At 36.7% G+C, this 23,276-nt stretch overlaps 1 protein-coding gene across 3 annotated transcripts in view; it reads right to left on the reverse strand.

The window, feature by feature from the left end:
- Positions 1 to 23,276, reverse strand: part of itprid1 (ITPR interacting domain containing 1) — a 151,933-nt gene that overhangs the window by 117,098 nt on the left and 11,559 nt on the right. For all 3 annotated transcript variants that reach the window (XM_039753176.1, XM_039753174.1, XM_039753175.1), the window contains exon 2: positions 11,008 to 11,197. In XM_039753176.1, coding sequence (XP_039609110.1) covers positions 11,008 to 11,062 — 55 coding nt within the window. In that variant the 5' untranslated portion in view covers positions 11,063 to 11,197. The remainder of the gene's footprint in view (positions 1 to 11,007; positions 11,198 to 23,276) is intronic.

Here is a 23,276-nt window from a genome sequence, read left to right on the forward strand (position 1 = left end):
ACATTCCAATATACATCAATAAATAATTTTTTAAGCAATTGGATTCAACAATAACTTCATTTATTTGGTACTCAAAACATCCACATATCCAAAGAGCGATCCTACAAAGATCTAAGGCAGAAGGTGGCATGGCTCTACCCAACTTTCAGTTTTATTACTGGGCAGCAAACACACAAGCTATAAAAACCTGGACACAAATAGATGAACATACACAGGCCTGGTCCGCAATAAAAGTAAAATCCTGCAGTACCTGTTTATATTCTCTGCTTTGTGCCCCAATAAATGCAAGTTATCGCCAATATACTAATAACCCAATTGTACTTCGCTCACACAGAATATGGAACCAATGTAGAAAGCATTTTAAGATGGATAAGCTGTTATCTATGGCACCTCTGCAAGAGAACCACCTCTTTCAACCTTCGCAAACATATGCAGTTTTTAATATCTGGAAAAAACTTGGGATTAATTTGCTTAGAGATCTTTATATAGACAACATCTTTGCATCCTATGAACAATTACATTCCAAATTTAACTTTCCAGCTACACATTTCTTTCACTATCTTCAAATCTGAAACTTTGTCAAACAGAACCTGCCTGATTTCCCTCATCTCGCACCTTCCTGTATGCTGGAAAAATATTGCTCAGTTTGGAGGACTCAGAGAGCATTTCTGCAATATATAAAATTAGTTTACAATCTCTCCCTTTCAAAGATCCAAGAGGACAATGGTAAAAAGATCTATCACTCAACATATCAGAAAAGGAGTGGAAGGTAGTAATGCAGATAATTCACTCAAGCTCCATATGTGCAAAGCATACAATTATTCAACTTAAAATTATATATCAAGCACATCTGTCTCACCTAAAACTGTCCAAAATGTTTCCAGGGCAAAATCCAACCTGCGAACGCTGCAATCAATTCCCTGCCTCACTGGGTCACATGTTTTAGGCCTGCACCAAATTAACATAATTTTGGACCAAAACTTTTAAGTGCCTTTCAGACAGCCTTGGTGTCACAATCCCTCCTAACCAATTAACAGCTGTGTTTGGTGTTCTTTCAGATGGTTTTAAAATGGAGAAGGACAAACAAACTGTGATTGCATCCACTACACTTTTGGCACGCAGACTTGTTTTGCTAAACTGGAAGAATCCTAACTCTCCTCTTTTAAGTCAGTGGGAAACCAATGTTTTATACTATTTGAAATTGGAAAAAATCAAATATTCAGTTAGAGGATCTGTACAGAATTTTTTCAAAACCTGGCAGGATCTAATCAATAATATTTTAGAATAAGCTCTTAAAGCACCAAAGAAGCAATTATCTCTGCATTTCTTTTCCTTCTCCATTCATTTCTATTGGCCTGTTAAACTCATCAATTTAGGTATGTTTAAAAGCCTCAAGTTTTACCCTGTTGGCCATGCTCTCTCTCTCAGGGATGGAGGTCGACTTGTTTTCAATTCTATTTTTTGTAAAAATTGATTGATTTGTATGGAATGATTACAATAAAATAAATAAAATAATAAAAAATAATAATAATAATTCTGTGCTTCTACTCATTTAGGACATAACTGAAATTTCAACATGATTTTGCCAAATACTACAAATTAGGTAAATTTAGTCCAAGGTAACAAACAGCATCAAACAAGACTGTTTTTTTTTGCTGTTTTGTCAATAATAAAATAAGCCATTTTGCAAACCTTGTGTGGATTGATGAGAATTACATGACTGCTACTTATATCCTGTGTCACACATGTGCATGTGTGGATCATCTTCAGGGCTCCTCTAAGGTATGTAGTACCACCCCAGGACAATGTGAGGCGCTGGAGCTAATCATGTCCTCTCCTATTCCCTCCACAGCACGAGAAGACGTCCAGTGAGGGCACCTGACTCCACCTCTTCCGGTATTCTGCCTATAAATCATAGGGTCGATGGAAACAGGCTTTAATCTGTGAGTAGAGCACACCACAGGAAGGAATTCCTTCATACCTGATGTTTCCAGAATGAATCCTGAACTTGAAGCCCATATCCTCATTTTTTTACATTCATTTTCACCTCTTTCCGCACCCTAGAGTTCACATACTTTAGTTTAAGCTTGTTTGAAGTAAACAGGGACGACCAGCCTGTGTCCACTGCCTTCTGGGATAGGCTTCAGCTGCCATGTGCTCTGGTAAGTAGATTTTGAGGATGGATGGATCAACAAATGCTATAATACATCCTGCCCATAGCAGTTCTTACTCTTTTATGTCACCTCTCCTTTAAACAGACAGAGAAATATTCCTTTCAATTTCAATTACAATCCTAGATAGGACAGAATCCATTCATGCACACTCACACGATTTGGAATCAACAATTAACACAAACGTCTTTGGGAATATGGAGGGAAAAGTCGTGGAGATTTGGAAAAGATGTATAAACTCTACACAGACAATGGTGATGCATGTAATTCAATTCAGGAAGCTGGATACATAAAGTAACAGAGCTAACCAGGGCATGATGTTATTACCCATTATAAATATTGTACTGTTTAAATATTGTTTCATGACGACATGTGAAATACTGTACTTGCACAAAGCCTAGAACATCTACCACTTTGAGGGTATTTGCAATATCCTAGCTTAATAAACTGCTCACTTAGAATTGCACTTCTGTCACTTTTTCTTTTAATTATGTCCTATCTTTGATTAAAAACTGATTAAATCCAGTGAAAGATGTAATGCCAAATGCAACACTTATCTTGTTGCACTTTTGGCTCAATTTTGTTTTCTGACCTGATCCTACTTTACTGCGCACCTCTCCTTTTTCTCTGTTACATCCATGTTTGAAGAAATATGAAAAATGTAAGATTCCTCTTGCGCCATATAAGACCCTCCTAACCTGTTGTCCCTGTATCAATTTATTCATGTCTTGGTGGTTGGCTGATTTCATATACAAAATACTAGTTGTATTTAGACTCCATTCAACAGCAGTATGGGCTCCTTTATCTTTGGGTCTTGCAAACTCTTGAATCTGTAATTTTTTCTGTTGTTATCGCCTTTGCCAAAGTTAATTTGTAAATCTGTAAATTAGATTTAAAATTTAGATGATGCTCAATTTGTCTATTGCTTCATACATAACAAAAGCAATTATTGAAAGACAATTAAACAAACCTACCAGCTAGCTGGGATTTACCCATTTCAACCCTGACACAGTAAAAAAAAAATAATTTTGAAAGGTGGAACAGATACATGTTTTTTATAAAGCCATAGGATTAATTCAAATTACTATGAGAAAACCTCAAAGGTTCAGCTCAGTAGGCCATCCAATGTCTTCACATGTTTTTAAAAACTAGCATTCTTCTTGGCATTCTGAAATTTTCTCTGTTGGTTTATTATTTGGGTGCTTCTACAATGATTTCCCTTTGCCTTTGGTTTCTTTGGAAACTAACTTCATATTACATTCAATACACATTTATTCTGCTATTTACATTTGGGAATGACAATTATGTAATGTTTTAAGGAGTGCGAAGTCCAAGGTGGCCCAGTTACCATCTGTGTGAATGTTGCATGTTGCCCCTATGTCTCTAGTTATTTCTGTGTTTTTACACATCATGAAGACCACTTTTAGTTCATTGGAAACTCTATGTGTGATATGCGAATATTAGCCTGAGTCTCTGCGTGAATGTGCCCTGTGGTGGATTATCTTTCTATTCTGGATTTACACTTGCTTTTTGCTTGATGATGATTAGACAGAATTTCACTCATGTGAATAAAAAATACTGATTTGTACAAGACAGATGGAAGGATGGATTTATGCTTAGATAATACATTTTCTTATATACAGGGTATTTTTCCTTAAATTTTCCTGTCATCTCTGTGCTTTCGTATGTTTCATATTATACTTCTTGCAGGTTTGCAATTTGGCATATTTTCCAAATTTTGCTGCTGACTTCTTAGTACATTTTGACTTCTTCCAATGTTTACTAAATGGCCTCTTTAATATGCTTACAGATATTTGCAGCTCATTGCTTGATGATGTTGCCAATTTTGCTTATAACCTAGTCCTTGTTTAGTGGTAGTTATTTAAAATGATCGATGCAGTTTATTTGTTCCATCCTGTAATAATTCTGAGAGTAAAAGAGCAAAAATAGTTGAGGACATCAAAGCGGCCCACAGAAAACAGGCCAGAAACCTATCTGGCTTGCCTCAAAATAGGAAAATGGGAGGCTTTAGGCCTGTCTAGAACTCAAAATGGAGACCAGGTTTTTAAAGTTCAAAATACAAAAATCAGTATCAAATATCTTAAATTATGTCTCACAAGTGGGAGTACCGTGATACTGAAGTTTGAACAGAGACAAGTCTTCATAAAGAGGATTTATTAGCAAACATTACAAAATAGCAAAATCCTCAAATTATAAAAAAATGAGGCGAACAGGTAATGTTTAAAGACAATGCTCATGAAGCAAGTCCCAGTACAAAAACCAGAAAAACAGAATCCTTAAAACAAGTCACAAAAAGCAGCAAATACAAAGAAGCAAATAATGAAAACAAGACACAAAGCCACAAAGGGCATTCAATGGACGACGAGGGATTGTATTACCCATAAGCCTTTACACGACCAAGCACAGTCCCTCAACAGTGATGGACAAGTGGCTCCGCCTCCTGAGGAACTACCCACAAAACACAGGGGATACTAAGGTGTTTAAAAAAACAGTACATACATATTTTTAAACACAACATAAATAATAATACATTCAACTAATTTATAAATGAATAGAACAATATTAACAGCAGTTATACTAAACTAAATAATTCAAACTAAAGAATGAATGAAAAAGACAAACAAAAAGAACATAAGCATAAGCCAGGAAAGGAACCCTGGCCAAAACACTTCCAACAATATATTTACTAAAGTTATAAAAAGTAGTTTATGATAAATTGCTTTAATTTTTATTTTTTATGTAAGAATGCCAACTATATTCATAAGTGAAGCTTCATTTTAGATTTTGGAGGGTGGTGTCTATATGAAGAAATATTGTTTGTTCGTCTTATTTGGTTAACCTGCAGATAACTTTGCAACTTTTAGAGTCTGAGGTGGCCAGCTCCCATAACCCAGGCTCATGATAAGATACGCCCTTGATGTTATTTAACTAAGATAAAGATATTTTTAAGACTCAGGTATTAACTGTTTAATCTCAGATATGTCCCAGACAATGTCCTCTCACTTTTTTAATGAGTGTGGCAAAAATCACACTGAAGGATACAAGCTTATTTAGGTTAAATTTGATCTTAAGTCCATAAAACAGGATGTTGAAAATAATATTTGTATCATTTTGTGTACTTTGTGCAAGTGTCCAGCTTCTCAAAAATAAAATGTGTACAAGCCATAACACATTATTTTTGATACTAAACATTCTGTTTCTAGGTGTTTTTTTTTTTCAAACTTCAGGTCTCTCACAGAAGCTACAACAGATACATCTCTCAAATAAAAGACTCCTGACCAAATGAGAGACCCATGCTAATTTTCAAGGGTGTAGAAATTAAAAATTTCACCATAGAAAGCCTGCTCATCTCAGCACCAATTAGGTGCATGTCTTTCACCAAAACTAATAATTTTCTGTATTCAGAATCACCTCCTTGATGTATATTATAATACAATGCTAGATAGCTGGTCTTTTTAAATCTTAACACTTACAGATCCACACAGAACCGCTATTAAACACAAGAACATAACTGTTGTAGGACTAAACAGGTTCAGTACTGTAACAAATATTCTGATACATGAACAGCTATCCTAAACCAGATCCAAACAAAAATCTGTCAAAATCACATCAGTTGACTTTGTTCTTCCAACACAAGGCTTCCCCATCCATTAGCGTATGATATTTTCATGGATAAATTCACCAACCAACCAAATGCTGCACAAGAGCCACCACTGAAGACAGCTCATGACCAGAGGAAATGAAAGTGGATCAGGGGCTCATAGAGATAAAGAAGAACAGAAAATCACAGTTTGAGAAGGATGAAGCTTGAATCCCATAAAATGTCAGACTAGGCCAACTGATGATCTGCTGTGCGACAAAATATTATTTATTTGCTCTCAAGAGGAAGTAAACTTCTGATATATCTTATTAAGACACCGAGAACATCAACTCAACACTCAGTACTTGTGATATGATTATGCAAAGTATGTAGATTATGTTTTAAAAAGTAGCAGAAACTGCTTAAGTTAAATAGATTTTCTAACATCTCTATCTAATACAAAGTTGCAAGCACCCCAACAAAGATGGCAAAAAGGTAGGAGATAGGAGAAGGAAAATATTACAACGATGACATTTAGTTCTCTAACAGAAATCAGAAAATCTGACAGTTGTGCAGATTTAGTACATTACTTTTGTCGAGGGTGCCAGGGGCGACGACCCGGCCGGGACGCCTTGAAGGACCGGAAGTGGGCGTGCGCCCATCTGGGATCACGTCGGGGCCGCCTTCCTGGTTACTTTGGGTGCCACGGGTTCAGGACATGGAAGCCCCACCCTGTAGGGGCCCGTGGTCACCGCCAGGAGGCGCCCCAATGCCTTGGGGACTTGTGACCTCAGCACTTCCGCCACACCAGGAAGTGCTGGGGGCAAGATTTAAGAGGACACCCGGAGAGCTGCCGGGATAACAGCCGGCACTTCCGCCACGCTGCGGTGTGGCCAACGAAGGAGTGTCGGGAATCACCTGAAGCTCACCCGGGAGAATATAAAAGGGGCCGTCTTCCTTCATTCAGGGCTGGAGTCGGGTGGAAGAAGGACAAGGCACGAGAGAAGTGTGGAGGCAGCCCGAAGAAGAGGCATTTGTGTGGCCAGGACTGTGTGTTGGAGTATTTGTGCACAGGACTGAGTCTGAGTGACTTGTTAATTGTAAATATTATTGTAAATAAAACGTGTGGTGGTGATTAACAACATGTCCGCCTGTCTGTGTCCGGGTCGGCTCCACACTTTTAAATGCAAAAAATAACTGTATGTGACACTGTGTATAAGGGCAAACATTAAATAGAAATAGCCCCTTGTGAACTACATCAAGTAAGAACATAATGATCATTATCGCTATGTCACAATGGCCCATTCTGGAGTAACATCTGGTGAGAAATTAACAGTAAAACAAGATAATAAAAGGTCAAAATATAAGTTATAAATGGTACTAAAACAGTATAAAAGCATGTTTGAGCACTTGTAAAACCTGAAAAAAAGTGAGCACCCTTAGTAAATAACCATACAGAAGCACATCTGAAACTAGGCCTTATGGTATTACTGGGCGTGTCCTTGTCAACTAATCCAAAGTCTGTATGTGCTGAATGAAATTAAAATTCATTTACTTTCCTATGAAATCAATAAAACTTATTGGTACTAAAGACACTAAATGCTAAAAATAAGCTTCCTCTAAATGTAAATCTCTAAGTGTGCTTGTGTTAACTGAACAGAGTTTAAAAGAAGGAAAGGGAGTGGATCAAGAAAACAACCTATGCAGTTGTAACTGATTTTTTAAATTGTAATATAAAGTTTGAAAAGCAACAACACATATAGAAAATTAGAAAAAAATAAAAGATACTAGTAAAAGTAGTAGATTCATAGGGGTTCACAGGACCGTAGGAGACAGTTGAACGAGTATCATGGGAGATACTCACCTTTTCCCTTTTTCCCTTCTAAAGTCTTTCATTATTTTCTCTTACTCAACATACACTTGTAAAGGTTTGCTCCAAAACAATGCTAGTTGGCTACACTTCACCACATAACATGTGCGTTGAGGATCGTCAATCATTGATTGCCATATTCATTCTTCCTCATAAATGAGCTAAATGCCACAAACTATAGGCAAACTTCAGGTATGTAGAATAATAAGCTGGTTATTATTAGACACAGGAGAGATATGACAAACAATAATTACAAAATATGCTCTGTAACCTCCTTCTCTCTCACATTTGTGAATTCTCATAATACTATCGTTATATGCATCAACTAAATATTAGGTATTTCACTCAATATTTACATTAAATAATGCTAAAAAAATGTGTTGAAAAAATATCCCTCTCCACTGAAGATCAGCACCCATTACATCTTTTGTCTTATGAAACAGTGATTTTTCCAGTTTAAAAAAATGAAGTAGTGCAGTTGCACAAGACAAAATAAACTAGAAAAGTGTCACCCATATCAGAAAGGCTCCCCTACCAGTGTACTTTCGTGTTGCTACTACTGGCTTGTCACTGACAGAGAAAATAGACATTCATCTCAAAAGATTGCAGTGCTTTGATTGAAGTTACATGTTCCCTGGTGATTCCTTCATTTGGTGTAATCCCTTCTTATTACTAGCAAAGGAAACACTATTTGTTTTCTTTCCCATCTCTCCTTCTTTCATGTTTTTGAATTATCCTCTTGACTCCCTTGCATGCATGCTCCATTGTGTTACCATGACAACCCCAGACTCAGCCTCTTACATCTGGGAACTCACTTCCATCTCAAAGGTGTGACAGTACAAGTTGGTTACCCTCTGCCTCATACAAACAGGTAACTTTTCGTAGCTCTTAAACTCAGAGACAACAAATAAATGTTGACACAGTGAATCAGAATTATAACAATGTAACAGTGTTCCATGCTGGTACTGTGAAATAAAAGATCTCACAGTGATATTTCCAGAGCTGTTAAAAAAAGTTCCTCTGATCTCTGCTGAGGACAGCAGCAATATCAGCATGGCTGCTTTTTCTGAAGATTTAAAGAAATTTATGATGGAATAATATGCAACCATGACAAACCCTTTTCAAGAGGATCTTGTCATAATTCACCTTAACGTTATGGTGGTAACAGACAAACAAAAACAGAATTAGAAGATAGTGAAAGAAGAAATAATGGTTGAATCGCTGAAATTAAGGAAGATTAAAAAACTTTTTTTTAAATAACTGTTGCCAGTCAAACTTTGAAGACCAAGGGATTTCCATTCTACCCCAAACAGTAGACATTTGCACCTAATACCTCTAGCAACATGTTTCCAGATCACAAAACAATTCTTCACAAGAACAGAGAAAGCTTTGAAGTACAGCATTCTATAAAGGTCATTGAAATATTTTTTTTTTTCTGGATCTTGTGTTGTTTGACAGCATTAGCAAAAACAAAAACTATAAATCCTATTTTGAAGAAAAAAAAAACCAAAGCCCACCTTCCACTATGAATTGTGCCTTTATCTTTTGCAGGGAGTTTCTTTTTAGAATAAAATAACTGTACAAGAAACCTATAATTTTATAGCCATGAATATTTTCTCCACTGTAAAGGCACTTCTTCACCTCAGGATGCATTTCATCCTCTCCTTTCTATCAGTAACATTTAATCAGCACCCTTAGTCTGGAATTTTTTTATGACATTCTAGTGACTAGCTGATTATTTATCTCAATACTGATTTGTTGTCTTTTAAGAAAGTCTTTTTTACCTACTCTGTGTTGTTACTTGGACACAAATTATAATTTTACTCTTTTAGGATCATTATCTGTAATTTAGTTCATTATCTACCTATTTTCACCCGATTTCATTTTCTTTCTAATTGGGGCAGGTGTCTTTCTACATTTCTGCATCATTGGTCAACTATGAATAATAAACTCCCTCTGTACTGAGATTGTTACAGTCTATTGTTATTACCTTCCTATAATTCATTTGTCGGTTGTCTGGTGCTAAGTTAGAATAAGAATGCATTTTTCAGGATGAATTATTTCTATAGACGTAGGCTTCGTCAATCAAACTGCATATACAGTACATTGTTTGCTGTCAAAGTGTCTATCTGTGACTTTTCTATTTCTTATGGAAGTAGTCTGACAGTTTCAAAACAACAGCAAATAGCAGAACTTGAATGATTTCTTTCATTTCGCAACAGTGTGTTTGTCTTCGTTTCGTAGGCCACAATCATGAACCCTTGCTAATGTGAATCAAGTTGAAATTTCATGCAAACATCTGAGCTTGAAATACTATACAAGAAGAATTACTACTGTGGTTCTAGAGCAAAACTAGCTGTGTATCTACAGAGACTTGAGTCTTTTGCATCTGTGCCCAGTATTACAAATACATCTGGCCTCATTAGTAATACACCCAGTGAAATAAATAATTGCTTTGTGGAATTCTCTGATTTATTCCCTGATAATTCACACACCCTTTTCTCCGATATTAACTTTTACTTTGAAGATGTGATCTTCTACAGACTTCAAGAAGAAGAATCATCCCCTATTAGTCTCTACTCTTTCACTGCCAGGTCTCAAAGGAGCTTTGCATTCAATAGATACTGTAAGTGAAGATTGCCAGGACATCTTTTAATCTTGATAAAGCTTTTATTATCTTTCTAGAAGCAGCTATCCAAGTGTTTTTCTTATGATGAAAATTGTCATCTTTTCAGCTAATTTAAATACCTCAAATTGTTCAGCTCTATTTACTCTTTCACCTAAGCAATGTATTTCTCACCTCTCCAAAATGTTATAGAGGTGCCAGACAAGGATGTCCAGTATCTCCTCTATTAGTTAATCTGTTGCGTCCCTAGGCAATCTTTATCAGCAGACAAAAACTCAATATCTCCCATCAAAATATGCTCCTGAAAATGTATCACAATGCAGTCAATGTCCTGCTCTTGTTTGACGATGCCCCTTCTAGTATTAGTCTAAGTAACACACTCTTGGTCAGTAATTTATTTCTTTAGCAAACTTTTCTTTACTCCCAAACTATTCTGTACAGATAGTCCCTTTGAGGGCTCCAAAAATGTGGAAATACCATACATTTTAGGCATCTGTGGATGTTTGTCACTGGTCCATACTTAGAGAACGAACACTTGAATTTTTCTGTGCCAGTGGAACTTTAAAATTAACCACAGAATAAGTTTCAAACTTCCCTTTAAGGATTGACTGAAATTGATTAAAACATTGCAAATTTTTTGGGCAACTCTTGTATAACTGTAAGTGTTTAAACATGGTGGGAGTGAATTTTGGCAGTAAGATTTCTTCTGGTGGCATTAGTTCCATCTATAACCACTCACGTGTCATCTCATCAGCTGAAGGATGTGTGTGTTGTTGGTCATCTGTCTCGTTCATTTCTTCATCCAAAGCAATCAGTTAGCCCTTGGCTGAAACTAAGCTGGCTCCGTTGATAATGTTAAAGCAATCTGTTCCAGGAGACTCAGGAATGGGTATCTCTTTTTTCCATCAACTTGTGTCAGTAAGGTTCATCTGTAAAACATTTTTATTTCATTATTTTTTGTACTTTAAAATAATTCTATATTACACACACAGTAGGCAGTTTGCCTTCTTATTTAAATTCTATATACAAGATATCAAGTTTAAATTTGCAATTCAGGAATATAGCTACATTGTTAGGATACTAGCTACATTACTATTATTATTATTATTTACTTTCAAAGAAAAACATGTTCATATTTAGTGTAGGGTGCTGCCCAGCCGTCAAAGGATAACCAAAGGTAACAGTTTATATCATGAACAAGGTACTAGCTGAAATTACTTTTTTACCTTGTGAGCTTACAAGACAGTGCTATGAGTGCTGTGATACAGTGACATTTAGGCGAGGGGGGAAACTGGGGCATTCTCTTCATGAAACGGTGAGCTGTAGCGTGGTATGGTGCGGTGTGATTGAGTGACATTAAACTGAAAAGCGGTAATCTGTGAAAGCTTGTGCAGTTCAATTCAGTGACATTCAATTGGTTGGACGCGTCCCCATGTGAAACTGTGAGCATCAGCGTGGCACACCATGATACAAATACATTCAGTCTAAGAGTGGTTACCCGTGAAAGTTTACACGACCAGTAACATTTGATCAAAAGGCTCTTCACTTGAAATTTCAAGTGGGTGCACAAAGAAATTGAATCTGGAAGAGCACTGCTCAGAAAACTAACTTAGGGGGAACATGCAGCATACAGTGTCCGGATATGGGAGTTGAACCCCTTGAAGCTTAAACTGAAAGAATGCATTCCTTTTTTTTTTTTTTTTTATTTTATTAATTTTATTACAATCCATACATAGCAATCAAGTTTTTACAAAAAGAAGAATTGAGTTAAGAACAGATCGATCCCCACCCCTGAGAGACAGAGCAAGCCAAACGGTGTAAAATTTAAGGCTTGTAAAAATTAATAAATTCTCTGTGCTTTATAAACTTATTTTAAAATATTACTGATTAGATCCTGCCATGTTTTAAAAAAAGTCTGTACAGATCCTCTAACTGAGTATTTGACTTTTTCCAATTTCAAATAATATAACACATCGGTTTCCCACTGACTTAAAAGAGGAGAGTTTGGGTTCTTCCAGTTTATCAGAATAAGTCTGCGTGCCAAGAGTGTAGTGAATGCAATCACAATTTGTTTGTCCTTCTCCACTTTAAGCCCCTCTGGAAGAACCCCAAACACAGCTGTTAATGGGTTAGGAGGGATTGTGAGTCCAAGGCTGTCTGAGAGGTAATTAAAAATTTTGGTCCAGAATAATGTTAATTTGGTGCAGGCCCAGAACATGTGACCCAGTGAAGCTGGGGCTTGGTTACAACGTTCGCAGGTTGGATCATGCCCTGGAAACATTTTGGAGAGTTTTAGTCGAGACAGATGTGCTCGATATATAATTTTGAGTTGTATAATTGTATGCTTTGCGCAAATGGAGCTCGAGTGAATTCTCTGCATTGTTACTTTCCACTCCTTTTCTGATATATTAATTGAGAGATCTTTTTCCCAGTGTCCTCTTGGATCTTTGAAAGGAAGGGATTGTAAAATGATTTTATATATTGTAGAGATGGAGTCTAAGTCCTTGAGATTGAGCAATATTTTTTCCGGCGTGGATGTGGGTGCAAGATGAGGAAAATCTGGAAGGTTCTGTTTAACAAAGTTCCTGATTTGAAGATAGTGAAAGAAATGTGTAGCTGGAATGTTAAATTTGGAATGTAATTGTTCATAGGATGCAAAGACGTTGTCTATATAAAGATCTCTAAGCAAGTTAATTCCAAATTGTTTCCAGATATTAAAAACTGCATATGTTTGCGAAGGTTGAAAGAGGTGGTTCTCTTGCAGGGGTGCCACAGATAGAAGCTTCTCCATCTTAAAATGCTTTCTACATTGGTTCCAGATTCTAAGTGAGTGGAGCACAATTGGGTTATTAGTGTATTGCCGATATCGTGTGTTTATTGGAGCACAGACCAAGGAATACAAAGAAGTACTGCAGGATTTTACTTCTATTGCGGTCCATGCCTGTGTATGTTCTTCTATTTGTGTCCAGGTTCTTATATATATTTGCTGCCCAGTAATAAAACTGGAAGTTAGGTAGAGCCATGCCACCTTCTGCCGTTTGTCTTTGTAGGGTCGCTCTTTTGATGTGTGGATGTTTTGAATTCCAAATAAATGAGGTTATTGTTGAATCTAATTGCCTAAAGAATGATTTATTAATGTATATTGGGATGTTTTGAAATTAAAAAAGGAGCTTAAGAAGAATATTCATCTTAACAGTGTTAATTCTTCCAGCTAGTGTGAGATGAAGGGTTGACCATCTATGCAAGTCTTGTTTAATTTTTTCCATGCAGACGACGAAATTTTGTTGATAAAGAGCTTTATGTTTACAAAAGAAAGAATGCATTCCTTGACAGTTCAAAGTTATACTAATGATAGTTTCGAGTCATTCAGCATGCACGTTGTTCTCAACAGAGTCGAAACTGTGACTCAAGGTCTTCATATTCTCCATCACTAGCATTCATTGAAGCTTGAACATAACAATGCGTAAAAATGTGTGAAGATGAGCTGTCGCATAAGCAATATATTTCCTGTATTTTGTGCACAGCTGTGATAGTAGTACAAGTGAACAGTTATAAACAAGTATACATGATTGAAAAGATCTGAAACTTTGCTATCCAAAGGTAATGAGTATTTCACTGTATGTGGTACAACATATATGTGATCTTTAATAAAAGCAGATTCACTCAGCTGTGACATACTGCTCATCTCAGCATATACATGTGCAAATCGCATACTTAATTAATGAAAGAGAGCAGACAACATACACATTTATGATTTATTTAAAAGAAAACATACTTTGGTATGTAAAAATGCCATTATTGCTTTTGATTGAGTTATGGGCTTAATATGGCATACACAAATAACTTTGAGTCGTGCCAGTGTCCGGCCAGCAGGACACCTTTTGCACATGTGGTTAAGTTAGGTATTTTATTATGTATCTCTCACGAGAATTTCGTGGAAAAAGTTAGCAGTCTGAACTGAACCACTTTTAACCTTGAAGTTTTCAAATTTTGTAGGCAGAAACACACTTTAAGAATTTGTCCAGCTCTTGAAACTCAAAAATGTGGTAAGCATTATACTAGAAGTCAGACCTGCACTTCTGCACAGGTCTAAGCAGATAGAGCAAAAATCAGCCCGGTCCCAAACTCAAGTAGCAGACTTCATAGACTGCACAGATCAAAAAAGACCAGACTGAAAAAAAATATATCATCAGAGTGAAAAGGAAAACTGTAATAATTCAAAGAGCAAAACCTATAATTCTTTATAAGAGTTTATTAACAGAAAACTGTAATGGAAAAACTAAACAAAATCAACAGTAACCAAAAAGGTTTAACAAATAGCAAACCTGAAGCAAACAAAACTAAGTTTATAATCTTAGAACAATGTTACAAAATCGAGCCACTGACTCAAAAATAAACAAATAAAAACTAATGTTAGCATTGAGGCTAACTTAGTATTTCATAAGTCAGGGGGCAGTCATGCAGCTGTAGCATCAAGAGGGTCCTTCCTGCTTAGCCTCAACTTGAAGTGCAAAAGGCAAATAAACATAAAACAAGGAACAAATGTGCAGTATACCCTTCATAAAATTCACTGAATCAGTCAATAGCACAGCAGTAGTAGGGGGTAGTTCTTGAATATGGAGCTAGGTATCATATTCATTCCTCCCCAACACTATGCGACTCTTCAATTCCACCTGAGGGGTAAACGTTAACATTATACAAAGTTATTGTCTGTTACACCTGTATTTTTTATCACTTTTTAATTTAATATTGTTTTTATCAGTATGCTGCTGCTGGAGTATGTGAATTTCCGCTTGGGATTAATAAAGTATCTATCTATCTATCTATCTATCTATCTATCTATCTATCTATCTATCTATCTATCTATCTATCTATCTATCTATCTATCTATCTATCTACAGTCTGGTTAATCAGTCCGCTGAGTGGCATTCTGCTGAGGTAATCAAGTGCACATTTCTGGTATTTATTGTACAGTCATGCAGGTGACTTGGGCTTTTTCAACTCCAGGCAGCTATGGCAATTTTCAAGATACAATAATGATTGCATTTTTCAACACTGACAGCCTTGTTTTTAAAGAGTTTGTTCCCTTTGGACAGACTATTAATCAGAGACATCACATTAAAGTTCTGAGGCATCAGGAAAACAACATCCCAAGAGGTTGCGTTAACCAACTTGCATTTTGCACCATGACAGCATACCTGTACATACTATGTTGTCAGTCAAAGATTTTCAGCCAAAACCAATGTGTGTTTTGCTTTGAACCTCCTGTATTCACCAGATCTGACATCCTGTGTCTTCTTTATGTTATTGAAATTAAAATTGTGACTAAAAGGAAGAAGATATGCTACTGTGGAAGTAATTCTGGAGGCTCTAGGCATGGAAACAAAAGATGAATACAGGACATGTCTCCAGGAATGGGTGAAGCTCTGGGACAAGTGTGTTTTGTCTCAAGGAGGGTATTTTCTAGGTGACTAAAATGGAATTGCTTTAGATTTTATAATAAAGGAAAGCAGTATTCACAAATAAAAAATATATACTGTATGATTAAGAAAGCAAAGACGTAACAATATTACATTTTATTTATATAGCGCCTTTCCTATGCTTAGGGTGCTTAATGAATATGAATTTACAAAATAATATTTAAAAGGTAACAGAAAATTAAATAAGAAAAGAGTGAAACTTGACTATTCCATAACAAAGGAAAATTATCGGAAATTATCCTAGGAATAAGTTTAAAAGAGGACATTTAAGGAGGAGATTCACTGGGGCGACAACAAAAATGTGTACTTTTGCTTGACTAAGAAAAAAAATGTAGAAAATAACAAAAAAAAAAGATTGAATCTGTCTTGAGTGACATGATGAACAGGGAAATCAAGTACAGCAGTAAAATGTTAAGTAGAAAAAAAATGTGTTTTGATTAAAAAATAAGCCTACTTTTTCCACATACTTGCAAAATGTTACCCCAACTCCTTTGACGTATCTCAGTATGATATTTTATACAGTATTGATATTGAATAGCACAATGGGAATTAAATTTAATAAATTTAATGGTTCATGTTTTGATCATTTAGATTAAGAGTTGGAGTAGATAAATGGAACAATTCATCTGCAAAATGAATGTAATACACTAAACATTAAAAACAATGCTAGAAACACAATAAGCTGGTTCTCCAGCTTTCAATGAGTATGCAATGGCAGCCAAATTGTGTTTACAACATGGAACTAACGTTCATCTGTTTGCTGCACTCATTGCTATGCTGTTAAATGTTTATGTTTTTGCCATCTGATTTTTTTCTAAATTAAAATTGCATTTCAATTCAAAGTACACGTGAATTTTACAGCTTATGCTGGCACATTCATTAGTAAGTGAATTATTCTGATCTTGTTTCTGTTGAACTTTTAAAAAACACTTCAATTGTTCTGCATCAAGTGCATTAAATAATGAACATGTATGTGAATTTCCCCTTGGGATTAATAAAGTATCTATCTATCTATCTATCTATCTATCTATCTATCTATCTATCTATCTATCTATCTATCTATCTATCTATCTATCTATCTATCTATCTATTCAGTAGTTTTATTACATTTGGAATTATTTATTGTCTTCTATTATGCTTATGACTAATTTGATCCCATTCAGTATTTAGCATCTAAGGCTCATTTAGCCATTTTTTATTTGACACTGTATAATGTTAGAAAAAGTGTGAAAATATTTTAAAAAGTCATATCATGATGTTTCAAAATCCTCTCTACACCGGCTAATATAATAAGATGCTGCTTAGGTTCAATTTTGATTTTGGGATGTGTATATGTTAGAAAAACTGGGAAAACATAAACTGTTTAAAAAACTTCCTAATCTCTCTTTTTGAATGGATGTCAAGACACTTTACCATTTCAACTTTAAGGTTTTTGTTGATTGTGTAGGAACGAGACCTGCACATTCTTATTGTGTGCCACTTTTAACAGGGATATGTTCTGTAAAACAATAATGACAAATAAGGCTAGGTCGGCAAAAACATGGCAAACTTGGTTCAGTAAGGGATGTGTGTGATGAATGGGTTGAGCATTTGACTCTTCTTTATAATTCTTTGCTCCATGTGACTGTGGGTAAGCCAACGGCTGTAGTTTGTGGGTGTTGTCCTTTCAGGTAGAACAAACCAAACAAACCATCAAAACACGACATCAAATTTGGATGTGCAATGCCCATTTGAGGCATGCATGGAACAGGCAGGTTTACACTGTAACATCAACTGTGGCAGCACCTCAAAAACACAAGGGTATTGGTATTTTGCTAAAACTTTCCCAGGTAATAAAGTGTTATAACATCCCATCACCATTTTTTACCTTTATGAACTACAGTAATGAGGCTGACCGTGGTTGGAACCACATGAAAGAGTATGTTCCAGAGCACTTCTGAAAGCAAAAGACAGGAAAGTGACCCCCTCTACGTTTGCCAGAAATAAAAGCACTTCTTTTGTATTCTGTTGACCCAAAAAAATCAAATGTGATGAGTATGCCACATAAAAATGATACCATAAGCAGCAGAGAAGATAGAAAGCCACAGAGTGTGTCATACTGTATTACATTGCCACAAAGGCAACAAGGTCACAGCCACATATGTGCATGCTTACAGAGTGTTTGTTACATGGAATTAAATAAACAATAACTGGAACTGTGGGGAAACTCAATTGAACTAGGATCTTGAGCTCTGGTGACTCTTCTTATGAAGAGGGAGTGTGATGGACTGGGCAATAAGGAGCACATAACAAGCAAGGGCTGGTGCAAAGTGCATAGTTCTTTTGTTCCAAACAAAGTATTCAAAAACAACAAAGTGCAGGGCAATCTTCTAAATAATAAATAAATAAATATTCCTGGATAAATACAGTGTTTTTGTGGAGGTTAAAATAGACAAATTAAACTATTCAGGTTGGGGAGCATGCACTGGTACAGCGCGTTGCTGCACCCACCACATAGCAAAACAACTCGAGATCCCAGTTGGCAACCTCCCAGGCAGACACATGGTCCAGTCCCACTGTATGGAAACAACAGTCTATCTGCCACTGTAAGGTGTTATGTGGGCATCCCCTTGGCCTGGTCCAGCTGCTTGGGTCCTCAGCAATGAGGATCCTGCAAGCTGGATTACCTTTTGGGAATCGCACCACATGGCTGTAGTACCGCAACTGACGCTCCCTTACAATGCAGATAATGTGCCTCATTTGGGACACCGTGAGTAACCACTCATTCGACACAAATTCCGACCAGTGTTATTTAAGGATTCTCCGAAGAGACACAGTACCGAAGGAGTCCAGTCTCATCTCAGGTCACTGGATAGTGTCCGTGTCTTGTAAACCAGGAAGCACCAGGACTATAAAGACTTAGACCTTTGTCATTTTGCAAAGATATCAGGAGTGACACACACCTCTTTCCTGGGACATCAAGACCCCCCCGACCGCACTCCCAATCGGTCTACTGAATTCATAGGAAGAGTCACCAGAGACGTGAATGTCACTGCCAAGGTAAGAAAACCTTTTGACAAGGTCAATACTATATCTGCAGGCAGACACACTGCTAATGGCTGTGCCTAAGAGGTCATTAAAGGTCTGAATCTTGGTTTTTATCCAGGACACTCACAAGCCCAGACACTCAGACTCCTTGCTCTGTCTCTATAGAGCCCCGATAAGAACCTCCATTGAATCCGCAAAGATCACAGCACTGTCAGAAAAGTCAAAATCAGTTCATCTTTCTTCAACAACAGATGCCCCACAGAAACAGGACCCCAAAATCCTGCCCAAAACCAATTCCATGAAGCTTTCAACAGCATTGTGCAGACAGGCCATGACATCAAGCAACTCTGGGGGATCCCCTGAAGTCAAAAGGATGTCCCACACTTCAACTTGATGAACTGAGTCAAATGCATTATGAAAATTGACAAAGACTACAAAGAAACTCTGCTTATGTTCATGTTTGTGCTAGATGAGAACCAATAGTGCCAGGATGTGGTTGATGGTAGACTTCTTAGGTGTAAAACCAGACTGCTCCGGTCTCTGTTGGTGAGCAAGTGATCATGGATCCTATTAAGGATGACCCTCGCAAGGATGTTAGCCAGCACTGAGAGCAGTGTTAATCCACTTTATTGCCGCAATCCAGACAATCACCCTTTCCTTTCCAGATAGGGATGACAAGTTCCATTTTCCACTAATTTGGGATGACACCTGTCTCTCAAATGGAAGCAAAGATTGCTTACAATGCCAAGAGAACAGCCTTACCACCAGTCTGGAGAAGTTTACCCCGGATACCACAGATCCCTGCAACCTTCACTACCCTCAGCTTACTTATCACCTACAGTATGCAATCTCAGTGTATATTGGGTGGTTCATAGCTAATTGGATGATAAGTCTCAAAAACCATGGACCCAGAGATGTTCAACATTCTAGCTGGAGGATCAGCTTTAAAAAGCTGCTCAAAGTAGCCAGCCCAGCGGGTCATAACTGCAGTGACATCCATAAGGACTGTTCATTACCCGCCCTGTATGTGACTCTTTGAGTAATTTGTTGAATAAGTTAAACAAGGTTAAAACAGAGCCCCGGCGCTTCCTTTACAAGCTGACATCTCCTTTTCACACTCTTATTTAGTCTCCTCAACAGGAAGAGATGTCCAGGAGAAAGTGCAGTCATCGCTTAAATTTGCCTAAAAACTTGCATTCTCCCATGGACCCTTAACTGGCATGACCATAGGGAGGACCCAGCAGCATTGTTTTCAGGGCAACCCTGCCTCCTGTTGCTCCACACACAACATGCATGTAATGGATGTACATTTACAGTAAAGGGACAATGTGTTAGTAACAAATTAAAAACAAAACTATCAGAAATAGCAAAAAATATGATAAATAATACTTCAACAATAAAAAATAAGGAATAAAACAGAAAATCATTACAAGCCAGAGAAAAAAACTTTGGCCAGAACACAAAAATAGCATTTTGAAAGTTTCATGAATATATTCATTTTTTTATTTAGTGCACAGTCAAAAGCCCAGGTCAATGCATCAAATTCTTATATCTTTTTGTCAGGTCAATATAACTATGAAAGCCTTTATTAATCCATGTATCCCTTCAATAATATACATTGTGACCAATACAAGTCCCAGGTATAAGTAAGTGAATTTTATTTTTCAATACCTTAACAAAACTAATTTATATCAGGAGCAGAATCATCCAATTCTCTTCTCTCCCTCTCTTTCTTCTTCTTCCAGTCCTCCAGGTGTGCTTTGTCCGACTCTGACTTCCAGAGGTGAGACCTTTAATGCCAGACCCAGGGGTGCTTCCAGAGTTACAGCACTACGTGTTAGAAGCACTTCTAGGTCAGGTGGAAGTTCCTTAAAGTAGGCATGGTCTGCACCTGCACGGATGGAACCCAGTGGTGTTGTCTAATGGTACTGAAATTTCCAGCCTGCCCTGCGGTTATCCATGCAGGCACTGTAGCCCAGGAAGACTGCCACTACCCGGAGAGCAAATAGTATGCAGGCAGTTCCTGGAGGATAAAGGAATCGATACCATTGACTGGCCTCCATGCTCGCCTGCCCTAAATCTAATAGAACACCACTGGGACGTTATGTTTCAGTCCATCCAACGCTGCTAGATTGCACCTTAGACTGTCCAGGAGCTCAGTGGTGCCCTGGTCCAGATCTGGGAGGAGATCCCACAGGACACTATCCATCATCTCATTAGCAGCATGCCCCAACATTGTCAGGTATGTACTGTATATAAGCACGTGGGGGTCATGCTAACTACTGAGTACGATTTGGAGTTGCTACAATGAAATTTTGGCAAAATGGACTACCCCGCTGCATAATTTTTTCACTTTGATTTTTGGGGTGTCTTTGAATTCAGCCCTCTGTAGGTTGATAATTTTCATTTCCATCAAATGATGTGGCATCCTTTCATTCCTAACTCATTACCCAGTCCATATTAGTATTGATATCCGGCACATTTTTTTCCCACATTTTTGAGATCTGATGTGCTTTCAATGTGTTCCTTTAATTTTACATGTATAAAAATATATTTTTGCTGGGAGTGTCCAAAGATGAATACACCTTTATATACCTTCTCTATTATTCTTCAATAAATCAAGTTGGTTGATTAGTGAATGCTATATTCTATGCCTTCTAGTGAGTTAAATCTCCTCTTTTATACAGGACTTAACTATCTTTTTTACTTAGATCACATTTGTTTTCTACCTCATATCAGCTACAGGGTGTTAATTTTCTATCATGAACAGCAGACTTTATTAACGTCTTCATGTTCTGCAAAATGTCCAGTGTTGCAACAGATTCACAGTCTTATGCCGTGTTATAGATTAATATTCTTATTAGAATTCTTGGCTTTTTAGTCTGTTAGCCTTTTAACTCTTTTAACTGCTGAGATCCTTTCATTCTTCTATTCCAGCATATAGTAAAACAGGACTTTGTCTATATTGGCATATAGGGGTCTTAGAACATTAGAACATTCTAGACAAGAATAGATCATTCAGCCCAACAAAGCTCTACAATCCTATTCACTTAATTCTTCTAAGAAAACATCATGTCTAGTTTTGAAAGTTCCTAAAGTCTTATTGTCTACCACAATTCTTTGTAGCTTATTCCAAGTGTCTGTGGTTTTCTGTGTAGAGGAAAAGTTCCTAATGTTTGTAAAAAAATAATTTACCCTTAACAAGTTTCCATTTGTGTCCCTGTGTTCTTGATGAACTCATTTTAAAATACGTGTAACAGTCTCGATCAACTCTACTAATTCCCTTTATGATCTTAAACACTTCAATCATGTCACCTCTTAATTAATTAATTAATTAATTAATTAATTAATTAATTAATTAATTTATTTATTTATTTATTTATTTATTTATTAATTAATTAATAGAAGTCTATGTGACCATCATCATCAGGTCCTTCCATGAAAATATGATGATTTATGTTAGGTAGAATGCCCAGAGGGGACTGGGCGGTCTCTTGGTCTGGAACCCCTACAGATTTTTTTTTCTCCAGCTTTTGGAGTTTTTTTTGTTTTTTCTGTCCACCCTGGCCATCGGACCTTACTCTTATTCTATGTTAATTAATGTTGACTTATGTTTATTTTTTATTGTGTCTTCTATTTTTCTATTCATTTTGTAAAGCACTTTGAGCTACATTTTTTTTGTATGAATATGTGCTATATAAATAAATGTTGATTGATTGATTGATTGATTGATAATCTTTTTTTGCTTAATCTGAAAGGGCTCATCTTTTAATCTTTCTTCATAATTAATCCCCTGTAGCCCTAGAATCAGCCTAGTCGCTCTTCTGTGGACGTTTTCTAGCGCTACTATGTCCTTTTTGTAACCTGGAGACCAAAACTGCACACAGATGAGGCCTCACCAGTGCATTATAAAGCTTGAGCATAACCTCCTTGGACTTGTGCTCCACACATTGTGTAATATAACCTAACATTCTGTTTGCTTTCTTAATGACTTCTGAACACTGTCTGGAAGTTAATAGCATGGAGTCCACTATGACTCCAAAATCCTTCTCATAAGGTGTATTCTCGATTTTCAGACCTCCCATTGTGTATTCAAACCTAAAATTTTTACTTCCTATGTGTAATACCATACATTTACTGACATTAAATTTCATTTGCCAAGCCTGTGTGCTGTCCAGAATCAGAATCATAAAACTTTAATAATCCAGAAGGAAATTACTTATGTTACAACTTAACAACAGACAAGGGACATGTTACACTAAGTGTAAAGTAATCATGTAAATATAAATAAAGTATAATAAATGTAAGTATCAAACTAGAGTGCAGAGTGTTGCACTTTAAGTTAATTTGCACATTCTGAAAACAAATAAGGTTATTCTCATGTGAAGAGAAGACAATTTATTGCACAAGAACAGATAGTATGTTGCACATTTCAAGTACTTGAAAAATGTACCCGGATATCCAATAAAGAAAGAGGGTAATAGCTTAAAGTGTGGGTGAT

Source organism: Polypterus senegalus, chromosome 5 (genome assembly GCF_016835505.1).
Source record: "Polypterus senegalus isolate Bchr_013 chromosome 5, ASM1683550v1, whole genome shotgun sequence".
NCBI classification, from domain to species: domain Eukaryota; kingdom Metazoa; phylum Chordata; class Cladistia; order Polypteriformes; family Polypteridae; genus Polypterus; species Polypterus senegalus.